The sequence below is a fragment of the Protopterus annectens genome, chromosome 2.part0, assembly GCF_019279795.1.
Source record: "Protopterus annectens isolate FY-2018-M chromosome 2.part0, PAN1.0, whole genome shotgun sequence".
Taxonomy (NCBI): Eukaryota; Metazoa; Chordata; order Ceratodontiformes; family Protopteridae; genus Protopterus; species Protopterus annectens.
The window spans coordinates 1,015,459,764-1,015,487,110 of NC_056728.1; the positions used below are offsets into that span (position 1 = coordinate 1,015,459,764).

General features: G+C 37.8%; 1 protein-coding gene across 3 annotated transcripts in view; it reads right to left on the reverse strand.

The window, feature by feature from the left end:
* Positions 1 to 26,353, reverse strand: part of UNC5C (unc-5 netrin receptor C) — a 1,141,364-nt gene extending 1,115,011 nt beyond the window's left edge. For 2 of the 3 annotated variants that reach the window (XM_044061273.1, XM_044061270.1), the window contains exon 1: positions 25,551 to 26,351. In XM_044061273.1, coding sequence (XP_043917208.1) covers positions 25,551 to 25,686 — 136 coding nt within the window. In that variant the 5' untranslated portion in view covers positions 25,687 to 26,351. Of the gene's footprint in view, positions 1 to 25,550 lie in introns of all 3 variants that reach the window. The other variant, XM_044061271.1, reaches the window with a different exon arrangement.
* Positions 26,354 to 27,347: the final 994 nt, after the last annotated feature.

Genomic DNA, 27,347 nt, shown 5'->3' on the forward strand with positions numbered 1-27,347 from the left:
TCTTTCCTAATGTTCTAAATTACTGTTGCTCTGGTTAAAATGTAGAAACAAAATCTGAACATTCCTTTCTACAGTATAAATCTAAAAATTAAACAGCAGTGCTTCCGCTGCAGCTTTAAGCCTATTGAAAGACAACTGTGGGTTTCTGAGACAGCTTTCTCCAAATAATTTTACAGAAATCTTGATAAAGTCATTTTAATTAGCCTGTTTTGAAATGAATCAGATTATATGTAAATGGAAAAGGGGGGGATTTAAACTGAGTGACTGCCATTAAAACATTACAACTATTACCTTGAAACTAACTGCACACTGAAACTACTAAACAAACTAGTTTCACTGCAAAACATTTCAGATGTCTTTCAATATTATTTCTTTTACAAAACTGCTTTCTTGAAAATATGTGTTTTAAACAAATGTAACATTATTATTTCTTTTCAGATAGTAGGAAACAAAAGTTTAAAACTAAAATATAGACACAAGCTCAACATTCTTTCAAAAATGTTGATGTATTTCTTTCAAGCAAACGTCTTAGCTTACTGCATTGCTAGAAATAAATTTTCCAAAATAATGAGCTGGACTTCCAATATACTTTTATAAATGATTTACATTCTGGGTATTTCAAATTTAGAAGTTCGTTTTAGAATAGCTTTATGGCAAAAATGACACTTAAAATCTGATTTACAGTTTACAAATCCATAGAAACACATACTCGTGCAACTAGAAAAAAAACATATTTCTTCTTTTAGAAATATACTGGTACACTCATGTGATCAATTTGGTTTTAAATGCACATTTCTTAGACATTTCAGAAGGGGTGTCTCTGGGTCAGAGGACACAAGGTGGTTCTCTTAATGGACAGGGAGACGGCTGACAGATAAATAACAGCTGATAGTGAAAGAATACCTGGCTAACAGAAAAAAAGTGCAAAAAGGAAGAAAAACTGGCCAAACAGATTTCTGTAGCGCTGATGTCAGGACAATTATTGCCAGGATGACCTAAGCTGGTAAAAAAAATGCCTGAAGGAAGGGAGGAAGGAATTGACTCCTTTAGTCCAGGAACTATCAAGTCCAGTGGCCTTAATATCACCAGTTACTGAGGACTGCTTCTTTATCAGATCTATTATTACTGCTTCAAATACTTGGACCACCCGTGCTCAGTGACTGGAACTGAATCACTTCCTGTGCAAAGGCAGTCGTCATCTTTTTACAACACTGTCTCAATGTTATCAGACGCAGCTACCAGCAAAAGATTGAAGAGGGAAAGCAAGAAAGAGTATGACCACCAGGCATTTCCTTTCATTCAGTACACTAGGCTCTTTCCACAGGGCAAATGGCATACAAAAATATAACGATTCAAGCAGAGGCAGTTGACATTATGTCAGCTGCATTTTGAGCTAAAGAAAGAAGCCTTAAATTACTTGTTCCTTTAAATACTTTAAATCATATAATTAAGCATTACATAAAAATCATATATAACATGTTTTATTTTATAAGGCTCAGATGGGTAAGGAATTGCTGTCCAGCTCTCTAAAGGGAGGGGGGGGGTAGGTATTTTGACTTCAACAGTTTAACATTTCAACATTGTATATCCAGTACTGTGACTTTCAATATACTGCTTTTCGGTAAGTTGACAGTTGACACAGACCAGTATATGGGTACGTGGTAATGGTAATGTTACAAAGACATGCGTCTGGAGCGTTTCACCCCAGGTGTCCGCTGAAAATTGGCTTTGTTCCAAGTCAGACTTTCCCGATCAACAAATGTTAAATAAATAATAAATATTAAATAAATAATGTACCTTGTAATGGCTCTAGCTCATATTATCATTATCAAAGTTTCAGAAGATCACACTTCATATGACTGACATTCTGAAACATTAAAAAAATAAAAGGAATAACAAATATTGTGTTTTTGTGGGGGAAGTACACATTGCTAATTTTTTATATATATATATATATATATATATATATATATATATAAATAATATATATATATATATATATGTATATATATATATAAATATATATATATATATATATATATATACACACACACACACACACACACACACACACACACACACACACACACACACACACACACATCGATCTCATCCTAAACGCCGAAATTACAGTTATCCGAAAGTCAGTTAGTTGAGACCAGTTCGCCACAACTACATTACTCCAAAATGGAAACTACACCAAATCCTCTATTTTTCTCTAATTTTTGCAGGGGACAAGCCCCCGTGGAACCCCATGTGGGGGGCTGCGCCTCCCACACCCCCTGCAAATTATATATACCAACTCCAAGATCGCACTACAGTGACAACAAGCTGTACACCTACCTGCATGAAAGCAGACATGAAGATCGGCAAAGTGCCATTTCAGAATAGTGTGGTTTCGGAGAACTGGTCTCAGCTAACTGAGTTTTGGACAACTGTAATTTCAGCAATTAAGATGGGAGCTGTATATATATATATATATATATATATATATATATATAAATATATAAATATATATATATATATTGGTCTACCTAGTATCAACGAAATTACATTTCATCAAATTTGACTTATCCGACTCCACTACTCTGAAACTTCACTAAACTGAAAGCACAGACTGTTGAATCCTTTCCCTGTGAAAGGAACCACTTGGTGACCATGGGAAAAAATCTAAATGGACGAAAACTAAACCTACCAAAGGCCCCCACCCCCTACTTAAATATACCAACTCTGAGAGCACACTACACCGAAGAAAGGCCAAAGTTTCTGAGCACAGTTTGGTCATACATAAATCAACAATCAATATTTGACCAAGCGGAAACCAAATTAAGTAATAGCGTTATTGCCTCACAGCAAGAGGTTCTCCCATTCGATTCTCAGCTAGTGTGTGGGGAGTGCCTTCTGTGTGGAGTCTGCATGTCTTCACCGCAGGTCGAGTGGCATTCCGAAAGACATGGGCGTGCCTTCATTGGAGGTTGGGCATCGAGCTGGCAACTCGGCACCGTGAAAATCTAGTGCTAATCATTAGCAGACTGGAGTTCCGCTGTGGCGACCCCTAACCAGGAAAAACCAAAATACAACAACAACAACATGTATGTATGTATGTATTTATTTATGGAACCCAAATGGAATGCCACCTTCAACAATCAGTGTGAACAAGACAGATTTTACTTATTTTTAAGTTAACATGACTTTGAGCAGGAAAATTAATGCAGGATTCAGTATTTAGTAATGACCTATAAGTGACTTTTGCATTTTTCTTACCTCTGAGCTCAAGCCATTTTTTTGAACAACAAAATGAAATTCATTACACAAAAATGAGGAAATAAAACTCAAAGCAGGAGCTGCAGTGATCACACTGAGAAAAATCATACAAGGTACATTTTTCTGTGCTTTCACTGTCAGAGCCTTGCCCTGCCCCATTTTTATGGAGATTAGGTACTGTCACTACAGAAAGCAAATTCTGAAACTACAGATGGTTAATGATTCTGACAGATGACATCATTTGTGCATTATCAATAATGGCGCCAGCATTATCTACTGCTATCTGTAAAATTCTGAGCCTTGATTGGTCAGCAAGCAATATTACATGCCATTAAGAAATACAAGACCTACCACCTACAATGGCCCAGGCTATGATAACAATACCACAAGTTTTTTTTCCAGTTTTCACATACTACAATCTCTATGCTCAATAACCATGTTACAGTTTCATTTCTGTCTCTGATTGCAGCTTTCAGGCTAATTTCATACTGTATGCTTATTCCCAGACCTAATGAAAATGCCGTTTACAACACTTTCAGAAACGCACCATTTGATGTTTCTAATAAGCTCCATGCACTCCACCTGGCAGGTTGTACCTCTTTTCCTTTCTGCAATTCTTAAGGCAAACATATGTTTGATCATTGAATTTATTTTCTCCTGATGTCACTGCTGTATGTAAGACGTTTAGTTATCTTGTGTTCCTAACTCACAGTGAAGACGATGCCTTATTTTTCTTCACTTTGTTCTCACTGAGGTTAGCTTATTCTCTAGATTTGTCTCTAGCCTTGACAGAGTGACTATCTATCCACTTCAGATCTGTGGCAAAGAGTGACAGAGTCATCACTGTGGCCAGCCAACCCAGGACTTGCTAAAGACCTAGTACCAGAAAGCGGCAATGGGGACAGGTGACAGTTAGCAGTCAATGCTGACTTACCCATATTGGAGATCTGACATTAGTTCAGGCCACTGCGACACTGACTCCAAAATGAGGGCAATACAGAAGCATGACAAATCAAAACACGTGCACTGATGAACGGGTACACGGACTCAATAAAAAGTGCTTGTGCTCTCTACCTGTATTACATGCATGCATGGGAACACGGAGGAAAAAAAAGGCAAGTAGTATGGCTTCCAATATGACAGTACACAGGCTATTACTGGAGTACAAGAAGCAAAAAACTAATCTTGACAGAAAAGTCAAAGCACGACTTAGGGTGTTGGCTGTCAGTTTGACAGGGGAATGAAGACAGTCCAAGAAAAGGCTAACAAAGGGAGAGAGGATTAATGGTGTGCTGACAGACAGAGAAAAAAACCCCAGTAAAGCAATATCTCCATTTCCATCAGACTTGTATCACAAATCTTGGTAGCATAGCCATTTGGGCAGTAAATCCCTCTCAAATGACACATATTTCAGTAAATGCTTTCAACTGACAAGTCTCCAGAGAATGCTAGCTCCATTCCGACACTGGACGTCTGAATAAGGGCTGAATGACATGAGGGTGGCAGACCCATTACTAACCTTGATAACAGAGGTTACTTTCCAGAAATAAAAATGCCCTTTCCTTAATAGTACACAAAAACTTAAGATGCCCAAAAAAGCTGAGTCTTTTTGTATTGATTTTGCATAAAACATTTAAATTTACACCTCATGCACATAACTACTCAAAACATGGAACATTTGTTTACTTGTGGGGTACTCCAACTTCAATTCAAAGTACTGTAAATGAGTTATAGCTAAAGCTTCTACTTCATTAGATTTAAAGAAAAAATGTTTCCATTTAATTTTACATAGCTATCCAATACTTCATGAATACAGTTCCAAAAGACCACATTCACGTTACGGACTACTCTGCGGTAATCATGTGTCCAGATCTGTGCTGTCACTGATGTCCTGCTAAAGGCCAATTACCTCTAAGCAGCTGAAAAGCTGTTCTAAAAAAAAAAACTTCAAGCATGCTGTACAGCAAACATCTGCCTTGTACAGAAACAAAACATTGTGTACGTAAGTACATGACCAGCCCCTACCTCACTGGAATTAACATTCCACTGTCACATATTGGGCTTTGCAGGGCCAAATTGTAGCAAAAAAAAAAAAAGTTCTAAAAAGAGCTGAAAACTGGATTTGACATGCTACTGCTATTACTGTTTCAGGTTATGTGATGTCAGGATTATTAAAAGGCACATAGATTATATAAATTAAACATATTTATTAACCAACGCTGTCAACAACCTACCCATTTGTACATACTGTCACATGTCAGTGACAGCAGTTAGCAGAAACTCCTGTAAGCACTTATCAGTGTGAAGCCTCATTAAAACTGAAATCCTAGAAATGAAACTGTCATTTTTTTCTGAACTCTATTTTGTAATGACTACCCTAACGATTTTCTGGAAGGGAGTGAACTTCTGTGTCATTTTAATGTCATGCTTTCACTGCCTGCAATTCCAGAGGAAACAAGACGAAGATCCATAAAACATGAACTACACTACTGTAGCTACTTTTTAACAACAGCCATACACTTTTAAATCTTTATTTATATATTAAAGTACAACCTGGTCATTGGAATAACCATCACGCTGTCCTGAAATGTTTAGGCTGCCCAAAATTCATGCTGTGACAGTTTTAACACACACATTCTCATATAAACACACTCATACACACACACACACACACACACACACACACACACACACACACACACACACACACACACACACACACACACACACACACACACACACACACACACACACACACACACACACACACACACACACACACACACACACACACACACACACACACACACACACACACAGACACACACACACACACACACACACACACACACACACACACACACACACAAACACACACACACACACACACACACACACACACACACACACAGACACACACACACACACACACACACACACACACACACACACACACACACACACACACACACTCACTATACACACACACACACACGCACACACACGCAGACACCTACACACACACACACACAGACGCGCACGCGTGCACACACACACGCAGACACCTACACGCACACACACACACGCACACACAAACACAGACACACATGCGCGCACACACGCACACACACACACAGACACGCACACACACACAGACACACACACACACACACACACACACACACACACACACACACACACACACATTTATCTTCATGTAACCCTTCACGTAAACCATTACTTTTTTCCTTTAGATACTGTTCTGACTCTAATAAGAAATCCAGATATGCATAGTTCACCACAATGAATTGCAGACAGTTTTACGTTCCTTGCTACAGAGTAATTTGTAGCTTCTAAAACAATAGTGAGACTGCAAGTAAAGAGATTTAGGCAATCAGGTTTAAATATCCATAACAGCTAATGCCATTCTTCTTCAGTACATGAGGGAGGGATGATGGGAGACACACTCAGTGCATCGCACTTCTCATATTGTCTCCTAGCTTAATAAACTCATTGTTTTGATTTAAAGACATGTAGAAGCTTATTTATTTTTATGAAATTCTACAGAAATAAACCTATTTCTTTCACTTACTTATCAAATAAGTGACTTTTTATACCCACATGCATTTAATCATACATATTTTGCCCTTCCATTATACTTCTCCAGCTTCCATGTATCTAATCTCATCCCTCAGATACTAAAAACTTACAAGAGTAATGAGAAGTTATACCACCCCTTTTAAAAACATCATATGCTATGACAGAATGACACAGCATGCAACATTTCCATTCCTTATCTGAGTAACTGTTATTTACAGTTGACCATCCGTCCATAATTTCAGACGTCTGCATCCGATGAATTGTGCATGTGCTGTTTGTGTGTGTGTGTGTGTGTGTGTGTGTGTGTGTGTGTGTGTGTGTGTGTGTGTGTGTGTGAATGATGCTTGACTGCACATATGCACTGAATGGTAGTGCATGTAGGGACATGTATGTATACATGTATGTTGCTGAGGCAGAATGTACACATGGAAGTTTCATGAATGTTGACTGATAAGACTTAATGCAGTGTTTCCTACGAATTCTGGAAACCTGCCAGTAGCCACCACATGTTTCCTTCTGTGGAAGTGGTGGCTTTAGAGTTAGAAAATTAAGGGTAACCAAAAACATGTGGCAAATCCCCCATACTGTGGGTGCAGGCATTTTGTATGTCCCCCACGTGAAACAGTGTGTACATGTGTGAATGCGTGGCTGTGTGGGAGTGTATAATATGTGCATATGGTCTGTGTGGTGACTTGTATGAATATGGTCTGTGAGGAGTGTTAGTCATCAGACCTGTAAGTGATACAGCTCTGCTGACAAAATCAGATTCCCAAGATCCACTTTCACAATGATCCACTATGCAAGACTGGGAATAGTTTGCAAAGAGCTAGGCAATGGTAGGGTGCAGTATCAAAAGTATGATGTAATAGTTACAAGAAAAGTAACATAATCAAACCTGAATCCTGCACTGTAAAACTCTGTGCAATCAAGTCATTCTGTGCCAAGAAATACTAGCTACTTGCAGATTGTAGAAGTGTTTTAATAAAACTTTATGCATGTTGTTATACTTGGTAACTAGTTAGGTCAACCTAACCAAAATAAGACTTGTTCAGCCATGACTGAAGAAAAAAACGACACTTCAAGTAAAAATTTAGAAAGTATGTTTCCAGCTACAGTAGATGCACTGTAGTCCAGTGTGAAAATGACAAAAGCTGAAAAAGGTATTTATTTCCCACGCTTGACTCTTTTTATTTCAGTCAAAAATGGATTTTCCATGTTTTGATTTTATTGTACTAATTATCTAATAAGATTAAAAAGATTTTATAAAAAATGATTGGGAAATAAGACACTGCCTTACCAGTTTTTCCTTTGACTTGCTACCAAGCATCTGACATGAGATTTTATTGTAGACGATATTAATGACTTGAAAAGACTCGAACATGCAAGTCACATTTTGAAACAGAAGCTTCTGATTTAAGTTTTCAACTTCAGAAACATTATTAATGACTTCAGAAAGTTTGTTCCGATACCACCAGCAGAAAGAAAGTTCAAGAACTCAGGTACTATGCAGTCCTGTGTCCTTTTACCACTGCTGTAATTGTCTGCTTATACAGGACTTACAGTAAGAAGTTTAGAGGTTAGACGAGCAGAAGATGAAGGCCGGAGGAGTAACACTGCTTCTACATAACAGAGAGACGGATTCACCTCATACCTTCTCTCTGACCTGAAGTCAAAGTTTAAGCAGACTTCACATTTCTTTACAATGAAGATGTGGCAGAATTGGAGATTATGGCTATAGAAGATGTGCTTAAACAAAAGAAAAAGGAAAATCCCTGCCAGTCATACATTTTCTTGATAATTAATTTTGCAAAATGCTACAGAAAAGGCCAGGTGATACAGAATGCTACTTAAATAAATAAAGGATATAGAAAAATGGAGGAATCACTCACAATTCTAATGAGAAAAGGTTACCAAATATTAAAAGAAGCTGGAGGCTTCTTAACAGCTATCTGAGCTAAAACATAGCAGACAATATCTGATTTGGCTATATACCACAGAGAATTAAGGGATGGGAAAAATGCTATTACCAGACTAATACAATTTTATCTGCCAGACAGCCTTAATGGATGTGGTATCAGTTCTGACTGTTTCTCAAGAATGACCTCTCCTTTCCATATCATGCATTATACTAGTACTGAATAATATCTACCCCAGGCTGTAGATTAACTAGGTGCTCAAGCAATTTTAACAGCCCAACGGTGGGCCAGTAAAATTTTAATTAAATGTTCACATTTACAACACAAGTAATTTTCAAGGAAATGCAAGTACTAAAACATATGCAGGCTGGTACTAGAACGCATGCAGGCTGGTTCTAGAACACATACAGGCTGTTACTACAACACATACAGGCTGGTACTACAACACATACAGGCTGGTGCTAGAAACACATGCAGGCTGCATATTTCTGATCACTGATATATACGAAACTTAACTTTATACATACAAAACAGAATGAGAACAACTGACATTACAAAAAAACAGTCTGTAAAAAGGTTGACAGGAATGTTAAAGCAGGGCACATTCATGTTACATCTTAAGTTTATTACTGTGCCTAGGGGGTACTAAAGGTTTATTAATAATACATCTTGTAGCTATAATCAAAATGAGAGACATTATCAGCACATCAACATACAAATATGGAACTGTAGATCAGGAAGTCTGAACCAGTTAAACTGTTAAAGTTGGTGCTGACCAAGTCTGAGACATCTATTATGTTTCAGTCCCATAATAGCCTGTGTAAAACATCAAAAATATGACTTCTGTCATAAAAAGATACAAGAAAAATATAAAAAGTTACAACTACAAGGCTTGTTAAACTAAAGCAAACAAAATGTGTTGTTAGATGCCCATTACACAGATGAAATGTGCTACACTAGTCTATAACAATAAGAAAACAAGGATAATGAATTCAGTAATGTATACATCAAGAGTTGATGAATGCACACTCGAGTCCTTAGTTCTTTGTTTTATTATGTTAATATGTCTGTTCGTTTGCATAAAATTTAAATAAAATATTTTAAAAAGAAGAAATGAAACACTGCCTGTAGCAAGTATGCTCACAGAACCCAAACTAAAACAAAATTGCAAATTAAAAAACATTCTTCCACAAGTGAATCTCACATTCCTTGTTTCATAGTTTAAATGAGTTTAGGAAATTGGCTTCTAAGTACTTAAACCTGACTGTTCAAACTTAAGAAATACTGGGCCATTAACCGTGTATAAAGTCTTATAAAATAATAATTAAAAAAAAATCAACAATGTAGTTTTTTGCACAGAGTAAAATCATATCACTGTTAAACTTCTTAACAACTCTATGACCAAACTATGATACTCTGGCAGATATTTTGACAACTCTTAAAATAGCTGTTAAACATTACAGTTTGATGATTCTTTTGACAGCTGTCAAAACAGATGTCAAACCATGACCATTCAAAAGCAAAGTTAGTTGGCAATTTCAGCATTGCTAAGCAATGCATGAATAAACTCATCTCCTCCTTCATTGTTGTATTGTATTTTATTCCTATAAAGTGACATGCAGAATGTCACAACTGCACTATAACCCTATCCACTGTTACAGCTCCAGTTTAAATACAGTTCAGGCATAGTACTCATATACAACTGTCCAGATTTTGGCAGACTGTCCAGATTTTTGCCTTATGCATTTGGTCTGTTCCTCATAAAATGTGTGGATTTCTGGCAAATCACTGAGAATTGAAAACACTAAATAATTACATAGATTTGAGTTTCAGACTTCATATCCTTCAGAAAATGCATGCTAACACAAATCCACTCATTATAGCAACTTTTTAAGTTTGTAAGACCAACATTTAAACTCTGTCTCTATTTTATGGGCTTTGTTTCCCCATTACTTTAGGCTTTGTCAAGATTTCCTGTGTTAAGAGTTTGAGAGCTATGACAGTGCTTATTACCCTTGAATAGAGTTAATCGAGTGCCAATGTGTGTTCCATCTCTTAAAATGCAGAGCAGGCTGTTGCAGCTCTAGGCCAGAAAAAAAAACCCTTGGAGAATTATTTTAAATAATGTATTATACCTGTCTTTTGCTTTGTCACAGCTCCACTTTAGCCCCCCTCCTCACAACTGCACTATAACCCTATCCACTGTTACAGCTCCAGTTTAAATACAGTTCAGGCATAGTACTCATATACAACTGTCCAGATTTTGGCAGACTGTCCAGATTTTTGCCTTATGCATTTGGTCTGTTCCTCATAAAATGTGTGGATTTCTGGCAAATCACTGAGAATTGAAAACACTAAATAATTACATAGATTTGAGTTTCAGACTTCATATCCTTCAGAAAATGCATGCTAACTCAAATCCACTCATTATAGCAACTTTTTAAGTTTGTAAGACCAACATTTAAACTCTGTCTCTATTTTATGGGCTTTGTTTCCCCATTACTTTAGGCTTTGTCAAGATTTCCTGTGTTAAGAGTTTGAGAGCTATGACAGCGCTTATTACCCTTGAATAGAGTTAGAGTGCCAATGTGTGTTCCATCTCTTAAAATGCAGAGCAGGCTGTTGCAGCTCTAGGCCAGAAAAAAAAACCCTTACAGAATTATTTTAAATAATGTATTATACCTGTCTTTTGCTTTGTCACAGCTCCACTTTAGCCCCCTCCTCACCAAACCCCACCCAGTCAGAAAAATTCAGATTGGGTATTTCAAAACAGTGTTTACTACAACAGAATAGAGATATATTATTAAAATATGCATTTTATGTGATAAAATATGAAGCAAAACATCAGATCCGTAATCAGATAACTGCTATAATGACAAACATGGCCTTCTACAGTTAGTAAAAGGCATACACATACTCACACAAAGACTTGCAGACATGTAAAAATACATGCACTCATACAAACACGCACACACACACACACACACACACACACACACACACACACACACACACTCATGCAGATCTATAATCAAATATGTAAAAGTACAAATCCTAAAATATTCTACCATAAATAAATGAGTAAAGAGACCACTTTTCTTGAAAGTAATCTTTAAAACAATTTTCTAAGTGCAGTAATGCCTTCCATGGTCAGCATTACAGGGAATTAACAGTCCTTCCATTATGGGAGCATTAAAGAAAAATGTCCACCTCCTGGGATGGTCAAGGCCCTCTGCTGGTAGTGTCAGGCCTCATAACACTCCTATACTATATGTTTTCTTGTCTTTCAATCAGAAAGTATTGCTTACTAAGTCTTCTAAAGTATGCCAACCTGTGTTTATTGCAAAATATCTCACAACACTTGTACTCCGAAGACTTGAACAATTTAAGACCATGGGATCACACTTGTTGATACACAGTCTAAGTGGAATAACATATGAAAAACAAATCAAAGTAGGTCATATTTATTTATAGTGCCCACTGTAGACTCTCTGTATGTATGAGAAGAACGTGCAGGCCTCACACAGACAGCCACATATCCCGACATACCCTGAAAACTGTACTGTGAGATAGCTGTCTGGTAGGTCTTAACCAATGAAAAGCTACACTGAACTACTTTTCTTCCGCCATCAGTATAAAGGAAACCTTGACACTGAACCCCAAGAAAACCACTTATAAAATAAATGAATTTATTTAAGAAGCCATGTAAAACAGACTTGCTAAGTCATCCCCTAAACAATTCACAGTTAAAACTGACAAAAAGATGTGCCATTTTATATAACCAAAGTCAAAATGGGTGTGGTAGGAAGCTGCTTTAAAAATGTACGCTCTGAATCATTCTTAATGTTTACATCACAGCTTAGATTAACAAGGTCCCTATAAAACTCATGCACTATCTACCATATGACAAACTGGTTAAAAAATGGATGCACTTCTGCCCAAGTCTCCACTGAAGTTAACAATACCTTGGTCGAGTTGATAATTATTATGTGCAGTTTCGTAATGCACACAGCCCATTAGTTAAAAGCAACAGAAAGGTTGGTTTCCCCTTTGAAGTATATTTCAGTTTTATCTCAGCTGTTTGGAATTGCCTAGCCAAGTAGGGTTTAATGGATACAAATGCCAAGTGTGATTCATAAACTGACATGTTTTCCATTAATTTGAGACCCATTATTTTAGGCTAATTGTACCTGACTGCCTTGTAAAGTCTTAAGAGCATCAAAAATGGCAGACCATTCTTGACCAGTGTGCTATAATCACATAACACTGTAGAGATGTTAAAATACCAGATGTGTCACAGTATTTGCTGATGACAACTGCTATAAATCTGTGTGACCTTTTTTCATGTCAATGTCATCAATAGCAATAGGATTTTTTTTTTGTTTTCAACCTCAAGTCGTGCAAATCTAAGTAAATTTGTTTTGAAAAGCTATAACCTAAGATAACTTGTCGTAGCACTTTCTATTGGTTTCTTTGTTTTTTATTTTCTTGACCATTTTCTGTTTTTCCTTTATCAAGTTCACAATGAAACAGCTTTCTGATTGATTGGTTATTCATACCTTCACAGTTTTAAGGTTTTCTTCAGTTATTTCAGTGATGTAATTTTAGAAGTACCCACAGTGAAATATCTCAGTATCTTACACATATATTACATGCACATCTGTATAGTTCACATCAGTCCTACATAAATTCAACATTCAAAGTTAATAATCTTTACTGATAATTATGTCACACCACAAAGGAAATCATTCAGGTCTTGCTTATTTATTTACTGCAGTTCTGATTTTTCACATTTTGCAGCAATGGCATAACTTTGTACACCGAGTACATAGAGTGTTACTTTGCATGCAGCCTGTGTGTCTCAAGGTTGTCTGTTCTGGTGTTGCAAGAACTGTTACATTTTATAACTATGAGCACTGCATCACTAGAAGTGCTATTGCTTGCAACAGTCTTTAATGACTCGACAAAAAAAATGAATCTTTAGACTCAGCAGTGATTTAGACTGTGTTAAACAGGTGCCTCTCTCATGTAAAGGCACAGATTGTTAGCACTTTGATATACAGACACAGATCCCCAAAATCTTGGTCCCACCCATGCCTAGGTTACTCCACACAGTGTAAGTTAGTGTAGCACAATGACACTGACAACAAACCCAGGCCAGCCTCTGTGGGAAGCACACTCCTTGGTCACTCCAATCACTGTTCTATAAAGCTGAGTCAAAACCTGCTCTGTATAATGTCACAGTTTATCCAATACTTAAACATGCACTAATACTGAATTTCCCAAAACTTATGTAATGCTGTCTGAATAAGACCAAGCAATCTGAATAGGTAGGAAAACTGATAGCCCTTTGTTTAGCCTGCTTATATCAGTGTGATTGTTGCAGTGCAAACTTCAGTGTGATACGCCTGTCGCTCACCACAATTACAAATACTCACATTTATCTCTGCTTTCTGGTAACATTGGGAACAGGACTCAAGACTGCAGGAAAACAACGTGAATGACCACTAGCAGCAACATGGACATAGACCTGGTTAGACCTGGTTAGATAACTGTCACTATGGTCCATATCAATCCTATATAAATTCAACATTCAGAGTTGATATTCTTTACTGACAATAATTTCACACCACAAAGGAAATCCTTCAGGTCTTGTTTGATATGTTTTGTAATATACAGACATCATAAATCAAATTCTGCAGTGAAATGTAATGTTCATTGTGGGGGAAAAAGTATGTCAGACAAGAAAAATGTAATCAAATATTCCTTCTGACAACAATTACTCTCTGACTCATTATAAACTGCTTCTATGCCCAGTCTGTTGTTAGCCTGTCTAGTCAAAACTGGATAACACAAGATCATTTATATAATTTCTATGATAGCAGCTGGAAAGTGGGGAAACTTTGTACTGCTGTGAAAGGACCAAATCTTAAAATGGTAATTTATTCGGTGAAAGGACAACTACCAGCTTCAACTAGACTGCTGCATCCTGCTGTACTTGGAATTATGCTTTGGCATCAAACTCAGTAGCAAAAGTTGACATTACTGTCAACATGACAAAGAACAGTACACAAAACAATACAGGCTAACAAAATGATACACAAAACAATACAGGTTAACAAAATGAAGTACTTTGTTTTTCAGAATAAGTGCCAATGGAAGGAAGTGGGATGAGTGATAAGAGAAGGAGCACAGCATACAGCAGGTTTACTTGTTAACAGGCTGACAAGAGCAGTTAAGTAGTGAAAGTGAAGAGGAGAAGAGATCAAAAGCTACATGTGGAAGAAGGATGGAGACTGGCCAGTACTACTAAGGAGAGCAAACATAAAAGAATGAGGGTTGGGGGGTAATAGGGGAAAACATACGGGAGCTGAGGATATAATCAGCTCAAGTATGGTAAACAGTGTGAGGGTGTGTCCACATGCAAGACATAGACAGAGACTTTCAGCTTTCTTGCTGCTGCTACAGGCTAGTTGTCCTGTAAGTGCAGGACTGTCAAACAAAAATGTCTATAATGGACAGCAATTGTTTTTACCTTAGTTATGCAACTTTTGTTCTAAACAATGTGTTGCAAATTCTCAAAACTGGCCCAGAAACTTAAACCAGTACATTTAAATAAAATGGGAAAAAACAATAACAAATACATTTTCCATGTCTGAGCCTGCAGCACTGTACCTGAGGTAAATAACAATCCTAAATGATCTTAAAAGGTGAGATTATGGAAAGTGAATCAGCAAAAGACCAAGGTACAACACTGGTTACAGTCAAAAACTACCAGAGAATAAGCTCTCATGATATACTAATTCAAATAATTCTTCACTGATTTCATGGGTTTGAAATAGCAGTTTACATTTAATATTCCATAACAAAACCAGAAGAGGAAAACTTAAAACTGGAAAAATTCTCATATCCTGGAAATATGAGATGCAAGTACAGTTAAACATGTGTTTAGTTTACAGACAGAGTCTGAATGTTATTTTGTTTTACTGTAGTATGTGCTTCAAGGCATTAAAGTAATTATGTCAGCTCAGGAGCCGTGGTTGCATTTAATGAAACATTTTTTCCAGATCAATAAAATTTAACTACCTATGCTGACGAAGAGTCATGAGCTGAAATTTGCCAGCACACAACATTAATGAACAGTACCAATGCTACCCTTTTAAACAAAATGTAAGCAATGATTGGAATACGGACTCCATAGCAGACTATGAAAGGCTCTCTTTAAATGATTATGTTCCTAAACAAACAAACAATTAAAAAATAATCCTCTCATGGAGACTTGAGCAGTGATGGAAGTATACCCAAAAAAAACACTGCTATTTAAAGAACATTAATCAATTGTTTTAGTTACATTCCACTGTAATGAACAACAAACCAAAAAAAATTGTTATGGTGTGTATGAGTGTGCGCGCACACGTAAGGCTCCATTTTCTAGCGCACTACTTTGTACTGTGTGAAATCTAACAGATGTCAATGATCCCACTTTCTATACAGAAGAGAAAGAGAAGACTATATATACATCATGTGCATGTCAAATGCCCTCTATTCAATAAAATGCCATGTAAGAAAAGGGGCCATGATCACAGGATACACACCAGTGCTGGCCAGAGAGGCTGAACAACTTTCAAGAGTGACACAAGAATATAACGAAGTTGGGACTTCTTACTGAAAGTTGCACTAGATGCAAGTCACCCTAACAGGCTTTGCTATCAGGTTTCCACCCCTGAAGCCCATTACCTAAAGTGTTGTGCTCTTCTCCCACGTAACATGTATCTGTGGCTGCACTTTTCTCTCCGTTTTCTCAGGTAGTGTTTTTCCTGCAGACACTGCCATTTAATACACAGTGGTAGCTCTCCATTAGTACATAAGGCATAGCACCCTTAAAATGGGAAGCACTGAGCAGTACTTATCCCTGCAACTTGAAAAGTTGGGGGCTCTCTTTTTTACAGAAAGATTAAGAGCTTGAAGTATTCCTGCAGAGTTACATAGCAAGCCTGACAAAGCAACAGATCTGAATATGCAAAAAAGTCTGCCCCACATAGATCAAAGATTCCCCTTAAATTAGTCTCTTGTTTTATAGTACCAATTAATGCCTTGCTATGTCCTTATCATCCATGTTTTACACTCTTTTTATAGCTGTAAGCATTCTGATGAGACTAACCTTCTGTTAGCTATGCAGGCTTGAAATATACAAGAAAGACAAAACAACTTTTCACTTGCCTTTTTTTCTTCTGTACAGTACAGACTTCCTAATGACTTAATTTGGTCAGTGTATAATAAAATAAAAACAATTTTGACACCATAATAAAGTGGCCAGTATTTTACTTATTGATCTAAAATATCACAATCTACAATTACTAAAGAGAAAAGAAAGACTTCAATTGAAATAATTTTGTGAACTATAATGGTGTTTCCTTATGCTTCATCCTACGTTTCCACAGAAAGCCATCGTTTACTAAAATTAATGCAGACAGTTTTTGCTCTCCTTTTGTTACATACCAAACATTTTTTTCTAAACTGAAAGAAATTACATAAATTTAAGTGCATGTCTGCAGGGCCATTCTTTAGTACAGCGGCAACAAGTAAAACCCATTGTTTACTACAAATGTACTGTAACCTTCTGACAATAATGAATATGGAAACATAAAGCAAGAAGGTGAAACATAAAGGATTTTAGGCTTTATATTTTCTCAGTGACTCCCACTTGTTAGTTCCTCAGTTTTTGATAGAAGTGCTGTTTCGATCATTATAAACAGGCACAATACAACATTAAAGCACTGCAGTGCTGTAGCCATCAATGACAATATAAAAACAAGATTAGTGTATCAAGCAGTCAACTGTTTAAAATGTTACACCAGTATGTCGGTACTCAGAATTATCATTATCATGGAAGTGCAGCTATTCAGTTTCAAAAGCTGAAACAGTTGTTTTTTCATGAAACATTATTAAAAAATATTTCTGATCTCTGCTGAGTAAAGACTTGATGTCCGATTAATTATCACATTTATTTGTCACTATCATGAAGAAGAACAGCAACTCTATATTTGTGGAATGTAACACTGGGCTGACCCCCCCCCCCCCACACACACACACACACACATCAAAGACAGAAGCACAGTATAGGTTTCATTTCCTCTTTCCCTTTCACCTCCTACATTTCAATTAGCCTTCCTTTTTTAATCACTCAAACATCAATCTGTTTTAATATGGTCTCTGACCCTTTTTAGAACAACAGTTTTAAGTATGTTACAATAACGTTTACATATCTGACTGCAACTGCATTTACCTGTTCATTAAGGAAATGCTTGCTTTTTAATAATCCTCCATATTGTATGAGCATAACTTCTTGTGTACTTTACAAGTCCACCATCAAGTATTTAGACACTCACTGCATCAGAACTGCTAATTTGTGTTTCCTTTTGTGGGAAATCTGTCTGCCTCTTTTGGGCTTGAAAGTTTACACACTAACTTTGTATCAAAATGTGTAATCCAGTCATTTAGTCTACATTTCTTTGTATAGGTCTATCTACACACACACACACACACACACACACACACACACACACACACACACACACACACACACACACACACACACCCACACACACACACACCCACACACACACACATAGGGGTGTAGCCAGAAAATTCCATTTTATTCTCTCAAACTATTTTTACTGCCCCAACCCACCTGGCATTTTAAAAACATAAGACATGTTTTCCAAAATGTTGCTCCCACAACAGTTAATAAATGTACATCTTTTTCAGCAGTTGTCTCTAAAACTATTAAAAAATATTGATTTTAGATTTGCAAACATGTTTGTATGTAACTCCTCTTATTAAAGGATTTACTTTAGACAGCTGTAAACATAATATGGCCTGAGAAAGAGCTACAATGTTTCTGAGTGATACAAAGAAAAAATAGTCAGTAGAGTACAATGTGTATGCCTGGCTACACCCTTCACACTCACACACACACAGTTTCTGGCCTTGTTTACAAAACGTTTATCCTAATGATGACCATGAGAGTGGAAATACTGACTACTGCTCACATATTTATCTTATTTTAATGGTAAAGGTAAGTATTCTTTTTCCTTCACCTTTAATACCATATACTTCTCTGAAAAAAGCCTCAGCAGTTCAGCTCTACATATGGGAAATCCAAGTTGCCCACAAAAATAATGACTATATTTTTTTACATTGTAGTTACAGCCTTTAACTTTGTGATCATGCTAGTGGTACTTACAGCCATTGAAAGGCACTAAAACTTAACGCTGGCATATTCATAATCCACCTATGACTTCAGAGGGCTGACTGAAGCAATTTCTGCACATTACCAACACTACAAGGATCAGCAGAGAACTGGCACAGTTAACCCAAAGAAGAAAATCTAGGTTGGAATTTAAATCTACTCAAAAATCACAGCAGTAATAATGCTATTGAATAGTACAAAAGTGTTCACACATCGGTATGCTAACTCAAAGAATTCCAGACATTTCCAATAAAATTCCTACAATATCTGTCAGTAGAAAGGGCATCTATTTAACCCCCTTAACACTGAATGGTGTATCTAAGTGGAGTGGTACAGAAAATGTTTCATTATATTCCAGATGAGGAAACACACAGGATGAAGAGAAATCTGGATGAGTAGAGAACAGCCATCATCTCACACAAAGAGAATGCTGTATCATATATGTGAGGGTCCAAGGAGACATGATGACAATTCATACAGGAAGAAGTTACGCTCTGGTGCCCAGGCATTTCTAGGTATGGTAACTAAGAGATAACACAATGGAAACTACCAACAGCACCTCACAACTGCTCTGGCCACCAAAACAAATACGCTGTTACATTCATTTGTATAATCCACTTTGACAATACTGTCTCACTAATCACATTTCAAAAAAACAACTATTTCGCTAGAAATTTACAGATAATGAGTTAGCCCAAGCAGCCATGTATTTGTGTGTGTGTGTGTGTGTGTGTGTGTGTGTGTGTGTGTGTGTGTGTGTGTATGTGTGTGGGTGTTCTAAAACTTCAAATTTCTGAGCCATGTCATCATCTTCAACTGCTCTAGTAAACATGGCTACCCCCCCCCCCCCAAGATCATTACGCCCCTGAAACTTTCCAAAGAAAAACTATGCTTTTTAACAAATGCCATCTATAAAAATGCATTTTAAAATTAAGCACTTTAAAAGTTTTGGTTCTGGTCTTTAACACCCTTAAAAATGTATTTTCAACTTTATGGGACAATTTTTGATGCAAAACTTAAACCCTCATTCTGTGCTAGCCTGTTCTATTATTACTGCCAAGTGGTGATTTCTCTGTCAAAACAGTTATCCGTCAGCAGTTGTCACCATGATAACTGCATATTAAAACAGCAAAATATATTTTAGTAATCAGTGAATTCATTATCCTGCTTGTTTTCTTATTTATGTGAAACAAACTTGCGACAATTATTGGCTGGTTGCAGTTAATGAGCTTGTAGGTACCCATAACGTTATCGACAACCACACTGGGCGTCTTTAGCCAAACCTACTTGCATTAACACTCTTAAGGAATTTGTACATACTTACTATCTACTCATGAAATTAATGAAAGGCACAGTTACTGACTGGGAATTATCATTTGGTGCGTAGTTAGTAGCATAAAGTGCCCACTTACTTACTGTCAAATTACTGCGGCAGCTATCATAGATTTTGTACTCCATGCAATAAACAAAGTAACCATTTCTGGTCATTATTAACAAACTGTAATATTTGGAAAGTTATCAATTATCACAAACATTAGAACTCTACTTTTTGTCACCTCCACATTTACCTATGTCACTTTAATTGTATTCAAGACATTAATAACCAGGCAGAAAGATTAATCCACGGAGGGCACCATTCAGTTTATATGTATATATATATATATATATATATATATATATATATATATATATATATATATATATATAAAGCAGTACAAAAAAGCTGCGTTACAGCAGTTAATACCAAATTCAACAACTGTTAAGATGACCAGTCACAGCATATGTGAAAAACACTATCCAATATCCAGATTGCAGCCAGTTATTAAAACCGCATCCAGTTTGTTCACGTTGTCAGGATGCATCTTGTTTCAAGAGTACATAGTGCTTTTACTAAAACGTGTCTGCAGTGGCTTCATAGTGTGAGTTCAAGTCAGCGTTTCTAAAAAGCGGCAATACATTAAAAAAGCACAGACCTGCACTGGAAGCAGCTACCTTGCTAAGTCTTGTGCTGCACACACGACGGGTACTTAAACCATCGCCGTTCCAAGATGCACCCAAGGAGTGCAGCTACAAACTAGTGTAGGTTGCGTGCTAGCTAAGAACAGCACTTCGAATACTCAGTCTGAGACTTCCCATTGTACATTAATTGAGCCCCAGCTTCACTGTTTTACCAGTATTTTAGAACTTTACAGGAATTCCAGCTCTTCAGAAACATTTATCAGCTTATTCAACTATGTTTTTACAACCATGCAGCTCTTTTACTGATTTATGTGGCAGGTTGCCACATAGGACACGGTTCTTAAAACAGTACCTGAAAATCGGAAGAAAATAGCACATCTACATTTTCAAAACAAACTCAATACAGTCACGCGTGAAGCTTGGAAATGTTACATCTTTGGGTGCAATACTGATGCCAAAACTGCAAAGCTCTATAGTGAAACTGCGTTCGGTCATTTTCAAATGCCAGCCACGGATTTAAAATAAATCGTCGTAAACCATCCACAGCTCCATCGGAGTAGCCTACAGGGGAGTAGAGTTTATATATTTGTGGTTGTCATTATATACAACTTGCAGTCAATATACTTGCCATAATACCGGCATATAAACCCAGTACCACAAGGGGGGCCCGCGCTCAACTTGGCCGTCTGAAAGGTGCTGCTGGCTTTGTTAGTTTCACTTTTGTGAACCTTGAGCACATTTGGTTGTCGGATGAAAGGGATTATTACAAAACTCACGGTTGTATAAAATAAACAGTGCAGAAACGTATTAGTGGGGGGTTAACGGCAAACGTTATGCTTGTGTCGCTATAATGCTTCTTCTAAATGTCCCTAATATAGAGCATTTTCCATACTCTATTCCTTACCCACAGACATAGATGGCATATTCGACATGTAAACAATAGACTCGGAATTATACATTATTTCAATGTTCTGGAACTTGCACATTTTTATTTAGTGATGTGCATTCAGGTATTGATAAACATACTGTCCCCCCCCCCCCTTTTTTTTCTTTTCTTTTTTTTTCTGCTTATCAGATGACATCTTGCAATCATTACAATTCTGAAAAGTTGAGATTTTGCGATTAAAAATATCTTAACTTGTGCCACCGCCAAGAGCTAATATATGCAAGGAGCAGGCTGGCCACCATTTCAGATGCCAAAAGTTGGAACAATTTTTAATTTTGCAAGGCAAACCATATGCTCAGGTAGTGCAAATGACACATCTTCACTTTGTTGCCGGAAAAAAGCTCCCTTTTATAGAATTTGAGTTATGACTGTGTTTTGTCATATAAGGTGCTTCATATACAACATTTATTTGTTTCATGCAAAGATTTAAAGACATTTTTGAAATACTTTTTGGAGTTTTTTGCATGCCCCCACCCCTTTCAGGCCGCAGCTTCCCAAAAAGGAACTATCCTGCGTAAGGAGATGTATGTAGGTGGCAACCCCAGTCAGGAACCTAAATCTGAAAATATGTGGTACCGGTGATGCAAAATGAAAAAAAAATAAATAAATAAAAACATTAACTCACTTTGCATGACATACTTTTTAGTTGGACTGGTGAAGCATACCTCTCAACTGTACAGATTTTTGCAGAATGTCCATATTTTTGCCTCATATTTTTGGTGTGTTCCCAACTTCCTCCTAAAATCTGTACCTTTCTGGCAAATAGCTGAGGACTGAAGTCATGAAATAATGACAAACATTTGAGTTTAAGACTCCACATCCTTCAGAAAATTCATGCAAATGCAACAACATTCCAAGTTTGTAAGAGCGATATTTAAAACCTGTCCCTATTTGTACCCCCATCGTTTTAGGCTTTGTCCAGATTTTTTGCTCGAAGAGGTTTGAGAGGTATGCTGGTGAGTCTCACTTACCTATCCAGTCTATAGAAAATGGTAACTAGAAGCCTGGCGGGAGAAATGGAAGCAAATTTGTTTTTTTACACCAAGAGACGACAAGGCAAAGGCACATTTTCAGTATCAACAGCAATCACTGGACACTGCATCCATTTCAAAAGGAACCCTATAGTTTGAGTAAAAAAATTAAAACTAGGAACCACTCTAAATAGAAACGGCAAGTGACTACATAGCTGAAAGAGCTGCGTTGTCAGCATTGCTACTACCCCATGTTTTGTCACGTTTTGCCATGTTTGCAGCTCCCCATAATGGCTTCTGCACCCTTGACATGCATACATATATAGCTTTATGCAAACGTGGATGCCTCCTTAAAGAGCTTCGCAACCCCTTTACTGCTGCAGACCTGTTTGTCTTGGCTAAAGTTAGCTTAGCTACATTTTAAGCCTAGCCACTTTCCCCGAAAGGTAAAAATCAAACCCTGTACCGCCTATTGATGATGGAAGCAGCTTCACCATTATGCTAACCCACAACCATTAGTGTTAGGTGCTATTTAAATGGGAATTTGGTGTCAGCACTCATTCCGACTACAGCATAGCGGCGCTGCTTAACAGACAGGTATCAACAGCTCTGCTGCTGATTTCAGGTACCTTTTGGCTCATTTCGACAAAAAGTTACACATTGATCAATTAACTTTGCATCGATATGCAAGTGTGTGTGTGTGTGTGTGTGTAGCTTGTAATCCGTTTTCTAATGGGCATACCTCAGCTCCACTGCAACTTCTCGGTACCTGTCTGCTTATTCCAGAGAAGCAGGACTACAACACATGCTAGTTCTATATATTACATGCATATATATGTGTGTGTGTGCGTGTGTGTGTATGTACAAATATATATGTGTGTGTGTGTATCTATATATACAGCTGTTCGCGTGTTGTAGATGTAGTATATGTACCCTTACTGGTAACCAGCAGAAAAACTATCCAGCACCCCCCCCCCCCCGGTCAGGCCATCAAAATGCCGTGGAGTGTGATGTCCTGTCATCTTGCTGCTGGGCACTCACCAGGTATGGCCATTAAGGGAGTAGTTGTCTGTTATAAGCTGTCATACTGAAGGTACAGTGCCGAACATTTAGAATAAAAGGTAATAAAGATGAGCACAGTTAAACGATGCACAACCACATTCCAGCCAGTCGGGAGCCTCTCCATAATGAGCTCTACAACTGGCTGCGGTGATTCCTGAGCTTTTCAATTAATAACAATAAATAAGCAAATTGTTAACGATGTATAAACACATTCCAGTCAGACGGGAGCCTCTTAATAATGAGGTCCACAACTGGCTGAGATGATCCCTGATTTTTTAAAGGTTGCTAGATAAGCATAAACCTTTTGGGTTCTTACAGCTTAATCGTGAAATTTGTACCGTTTCCTTGTGCGGAGCAGTGAAAGGAAAAACATTTTTTTTCTCAAAGAGATAAGATAATCACAGAAACAAATACAACATTAAAGCCGTTGCATTGTACACAATAACACTTGTATTGCTAGTGTTAGCATCGAGCTTCCCGAAATTACAGCTGTGTTGCACACAGCGACTCTTGCATTGTGTTAGCACAGACTTTGCACAAGTTAGAGCTCTGTCGTACTGACCATGCATATTTCAAGATGAGGCTCTCTGGCAAAGTCTTCACTCCCCAGTCCCACTCTAAAGGTCTATTATGTCAACTTTGGACAGTGGACAAACGAGCTGCATAAGTAGCCTGACAATGGAATTAACAGTGTTCCAGAAGCGTAATGATTCTTTACTTACTGCTTTTTGTCCATGAAATTCCCCCAACTTAGCTTGCCAGTAGGTAGTCTGTAATGGTGAGCCCGGGATAACAGTACGACAGCTTTAGTCTCAGATATCTCCACCTCTGCTTAGTGTATGCATTAGAGGCATTCGGCTACCCAGACTGGACTTAGCATGTGTGTACAACTATATTCTGTGTATAAATACAAGGTTACTTTTGTACACGTGGATTAATTCAAAAATACTTTTGCAGACATAGTGTTATATTTTGCACACAAACACTTTCAACGTTTAAGATGCTTGAAAATATATTCAGGGGCATGGTACATATCCGAGAACATTTATTATCTGCGCTTTGTTGTTGCAAAAGTTGTGAATGCCTACCGTTTTAAAATCTTATGAAGATGAATCCACTTAAGCCTCCATTCACAAATGCTGCATTTTGAGGCTTACTTAGCATTACATTGTTGCTTCTGTAGGACGCATCAGTTCAACAAAATTGCTCAACAGATGCTTACCCGGTTGAGAGAGCACATCGAGCACGTTACTTGGCTATAAAGTTAAGTCGGCTAACACAATTATATACTCCTGAGTTGGTGTTGTGTATCTATTGGCATCGAAGTGAAAGATTATGAGCACATACTTGAGATACTTGTACTACACTGTTTTATAGATTTGGGCCGATTCACTTTTCAGCACAGATCACCAGCCACCCGTCCTCCTATGGAAAGCTCCGGTGCACCATAGCTGGATAGTGGGACTGGAGCGTACCAGCTAACTGCAGAACTAGCTCCTACGTGTCCCTGTTTGAACACTTTTTTTACATTGCTATGATATTACGGGAGGGGGAACAAAAAGAAGAAGCTTCACTCTTACCTTGCGCTGCAGCATGACCGCTCATCAGAGCCAGCGTTGCCAGGGCAGGTATGATGACCAGTTTCAGCAAGTATCCCCATCGTACCAGCCCTGCGCCCGGTCTCCAGTCCCCTGCAGTCTCAGTATGTTTCCCCATGGCTCACACGGTAAAGGAGGCACGGTGACAGCGTCTGGTAGAAGGAAAATTAAAAGCACAGAAAAATCCCACTGTGGATCACTTAGACACACAACCGCACTTCACAGAAAATGATGATGATTAAGTCACCCAAAACAAATGTTTAGGGCTCCCCAGCGAGTTGTAACACTCCTCTGTAAATATTAGTTGCCGCCGCCCTCTGATTTCTTGCAATTTTAAGCACCTTAGCCTTCAACAATCGATCAAAAGGAACACAAAAAAGGCTAAACTTAAAATGCGAACAAGAAAGGTACATTCACATTGTTGGAAAGTAGGTTCCTCCGTAGTGATCTGGCTGAGTCGTACCAGCTAAAAGAGCATCATCGGAACTCTGCAGCATCAGTATGCCTGGGATTGTGTCCCTCTGCCTATGTACTTCCAGGATGGAACAACTGTGGAAAGCCGTCTTAGCAGCACTTGTCCATCCAGTGGAGCTCTAACAGCCTCCTACCTTCCTTGAGCGACATACAAAGCCAGGACTGGAGTGCAGAAGAGACTTTTGCAGACGGGAGTTGGAGGCACGACCAGGAGGAGCCTATCTAGTCAGTCCAACAATGTATGTGGTGAGTGAGTCTTACAGTGAAGGCAGAGCCCAAGCCGAGTGCGTTAGTACCCCAGCACAGCAGGGTAACAACCCGTGGCACTCGGGATAAAGACTTGGCTAACATTCACAGGAAAGCGCACATAAATAAAGCATTTTGTTTTCAAATGACTGGTAATCACCAGCCTTATTTCTATGTCTCTCTGCTAACACTAAACTGCAGATTTTGAAACTTAAATGGTAACTGGAACCCTAGGGAGCATGCTGAGCTTGAGTAGCGTGTATGTTGTCTTTCCACCGTCCTTGGTTTTCAAGGACATCCCTCATTTTGCTTTACACTTTTGCTTTGTTCCTTATAAAACGTCTGATTTTGTGACTGAACGGATGATTGCAGTCGATTAATAATGCTAGGCGTTACAGTTACCTGTTGTTTGCCACCTGTCCGTATTTCCTCAGGGCATGTTTGATCTGTTGAGTTATAGCCTGTGAGAAAAGGAACATTGAAAATATGTTGATATATTAGCAAATAATCTTGCCCCAATGAAAACGTTTTGTGAACAGTCTTTGTGGTATAATAAACTTTAAGAGGTAACAGAAACAATCCCAATTCCACAACAGTCTTCAGTTTTAAAAATAAAGTGAAAACAAGTGATTTTCTTTGTTTGAGGGCGTGATAGTCTTGCACAATCCGATTTATTCCGAAATACCAAACCTGGACACTGAAAATCGATGTCTAACTCCTAGTTGATGGTAACAGTACTTAGGGGCCCCATATTTGCACTTTCGTTCCTTATTATTTTTGTTATTGTCTTTAATTCTTGAGATGATAGGCTGTGACTAGATGCTTCACAAAATTCTTTGTGCAATTTGGTCAAATTGCTGTATTGATTGTTCTGAACTCAAGTAAAAACAACAATACATTTATTTCTTTAAATATAGTCAAGTCCACTGTTGAACTATGGAAAACAAATCCTGTATGCAGGACCTCTTAAGTTCACTACTTAAGCGCAAATGTTTGAAGATAAACAGATATCGTGTAACAGAAAATGTACTTAGCATCGTAGTATTTGTATAGTAATGT